This window comes from Octodon degus, unplaced genomic scaffold (genome assembly GCF_000260255.1).
Source record: "Octodon degus isolate 3935 unplaced genomic scaffold, OctDeg1.0 scaffold00098, whole genome shotgun sequence".
In the NCBI taxonomy this organism is placed as follows: domain Eukaryota; kingdom Metazoa; phylum Chordata; class Mammalia; order Rodentia; family Octodontidae; genus Octodon; species Octodon degus.
In genome coordinates this window covers 1-2,520 of record NW_004524674.1, presented here as the reverse complement: position 1 = coordinate 2,520, position 2,520 = coordinate 1, and the positions used below count along the sequence as shown (strand labels likewise).

At 45.2% G+C, this 2,520-nt stretch overlaps 1 protein-coding gene across 1 annotated transcript; it reads left to right on the top strand.

The window, feature by feature from the left end:
* Positions 1 to 1,320: 1,320 nt before the first annotated feature.
* LOC101584690 (olfactory receptor 1P1-like) lies at positions 1,321 to 2,309 on the top strand. The gene is given in 2 exon segments (XM_012516250.2): positions 1,321 to 1,342; positions 1,345 to 2,309. Coding segments are annotated over 2 exon segments (987 nt in total).
* Positions 2,310 to 2,520: the final 211 nt, after the last annotated feature.

Below are 2,520 nucleotides of genomic sequence, written 5' to 3'. Positions count from 1 at the left end.
AACCTTTTGAGTCCCCTGAGTATGACAAATAAAAATAAAATGCAACTAACAAAATTATGATGGGTTTGAGTGGGAGCAGCAAGGGCGAGCCAATGGCGAGACTGCCGCTGTGCGCATGCAGAGCCCTTTCTGTTGGCACCCAAGCCAAGTTAATCCACAAGTCAGCCCAGTATTTCCCCAAAGCCTGGAGTTCAGGTGAAGTTGTAGTGTGGCACTTTGTGATAAATGAGTGTGCTTGTGTCGCATTTTGGACCTCTAAAAGTTTTGCATCACTGAGTAGAGAAATCAGATAAAAAACTATTTCAACTATAATAAATTGGATTTCCCAGGCCTTTTACCATAGTGTATTTAGTAGGGTTTAATAAAAATTTCAATATAAATGTGAAGTGTGGTCAAAAAATATAATGAATGTTTAAATTTATAAAATTTATCACAGTGACAGACACATTATCATTAATCCACCTCAAAATATTCCCCCTTGAACACACTTAACCATTGTTTTCGCCACTTTCTGAAGGGGTCCTGGAAGTCCTCCTTCATGAGTAGCTTCAGTTGCACTGTCACAACAGCCTTGACATCCTGAGCCAACTGAAATCATGGTCCAAAGCCTGGAGTTCAGGTGAAGTTGTAGTGTGGCACTTCGTGATAAATGAGTCTTTTCATCATCATTCTGACTTTGGAGATGATTCAGAAGGCATCTGGTGCCAGGTCTAGTGAATAAAGTGAGCACAGTATAATGTCTTTATGTCAGCTGGCACTTAGCCTCAACATTCACCATATTATTGAACACATACTGGTTGTTAAGACATGGAAAGGGACTTCCAGAACTGTTTCAGAAAGTGGAAAAGGCTGGCCAGATAGTCCAGCAGACTAAAGTGCCTGCTTAGCCAAGCTCAGGGACTGGGGTTCGGTCCCTGGTCCCAATGCCCTGCCAACTGCACCCTCAGGGTGTGCTGAGAGAGTGATTGAAACTGGGTGTGGTGGTGTGTGCCTCTAATTCCAGCATTTGAGAGGCTGAAAATAGGATCACTGGGAGTCTGATCCATGTAGTGAGACCCTATGGACCTCGTACTAAATACATTTTTTTTTAGAAAAAGAAGAAAGTGGAAAGAATGATGGGATATGTGTAATAAAAATGTGTGCATGTGGGATGTGTTTTGAGGCAGATTAGTGGTAATGGTCTTTCACTATGATACAGTTTTAGAATTTAAATATTTGCTGTATATTTTGATCATACCTGATACACTGTCATTCTTCTCTTGAGTCCAGAGAGCGGCATCCTCCCCAGCCGTCTGAAGTAAGATGTCTTACATAACTTTAATGGGGATCACTCAAGATCTTTTTCTCTGACCTTGTGGCTCATGGCAAGAGAAAATCAAACCAAAGATTTTGAGTTCCTCCTCTGGGGACTCTCGGAGCGGCCAGAGCAGCAGAGCACCCTCTTTTTGCTGTTCCTGTGCATGTACATAATCACTTTGGCTGGGAACCTGCTTATCGTCCTGGCCATTGGCACGGATGCGCGTCTCCACACTCCCATGTACTTCTTCCTCGCTAACCTGTCCTGCGCAGATGTCCTGTTCACCTCCACCACTGTGCCCAAGGCCCTGGTGAACATCTGGACCCAGAGTAGGTCCATCTCCTATGCAGGGTGCCTGACTCAGCTCTACTTCTTCTTGACCTTTGGGTCCATGGACATCTTTCTTCTGGCCACGATGGCCTATGACCGCTATGTGGCCATTTGCCTTCCTCTCCACTACACAATGATCATGAGTCTTCGGCGCTGCATCTTCATGGTGACCACCTGCTGGGCCCTTACAAATCTTGTTTCCATGACCCAGACCTTCCTCATGTTTCCACTCTCCTTCTGTTCTAAGAAGATCATTCCTGACTTCTTCTGTGACTTGGGACCTCTGATGAAAGTCTCTTGCTCTGATACCCATGTCAATGAGCTTGTACTTCTCTTCTTGGGAGGTGCAGTCATTTTAGTCCCATTTTTGCTAATCCTGGTTTCTTATATCCACATTGCTTTAGCAATCCTGAGAGTCCCCTCTGCCCAGGGAAGGCGCAAGGCCATCTCTACCTGTGGCTCCCACCTTGTTGTGGTTGGCCTGTTCTTTGGGACAGTGATCAGGGCTTACCTGTGCCCCTCATCCCCTTCCTCCAATGCAGTGGCAGAAGACACAGCAGCTGCTGTCATGTACACTGTGGTGACTCCCCTACTGAACCCCTTTATTTACAGCCTGCGGAACAAGGACATGAAGGGGGCACTGGCCAGACTTCTCAGAGGCAAAATCCTGTTGAGGAGCTAGAGACTTCTGCAGAGAAATGAAGGTGCTCTCTGTTTCCTCCTGAGGGTCTTCCAGAAGTTTCTACCTCAGGAGTCTCACTTCTGAATCCTATCTGCACTAGATATGCCACTTTCCATCCTGGTTCCCCTCTGTGAGTTTTATATTGTTGAAGACAATAAAGATTTTACTTTGTGAATTACTCTGTTCTGAGTTGCTTACTTGCTCATTTATT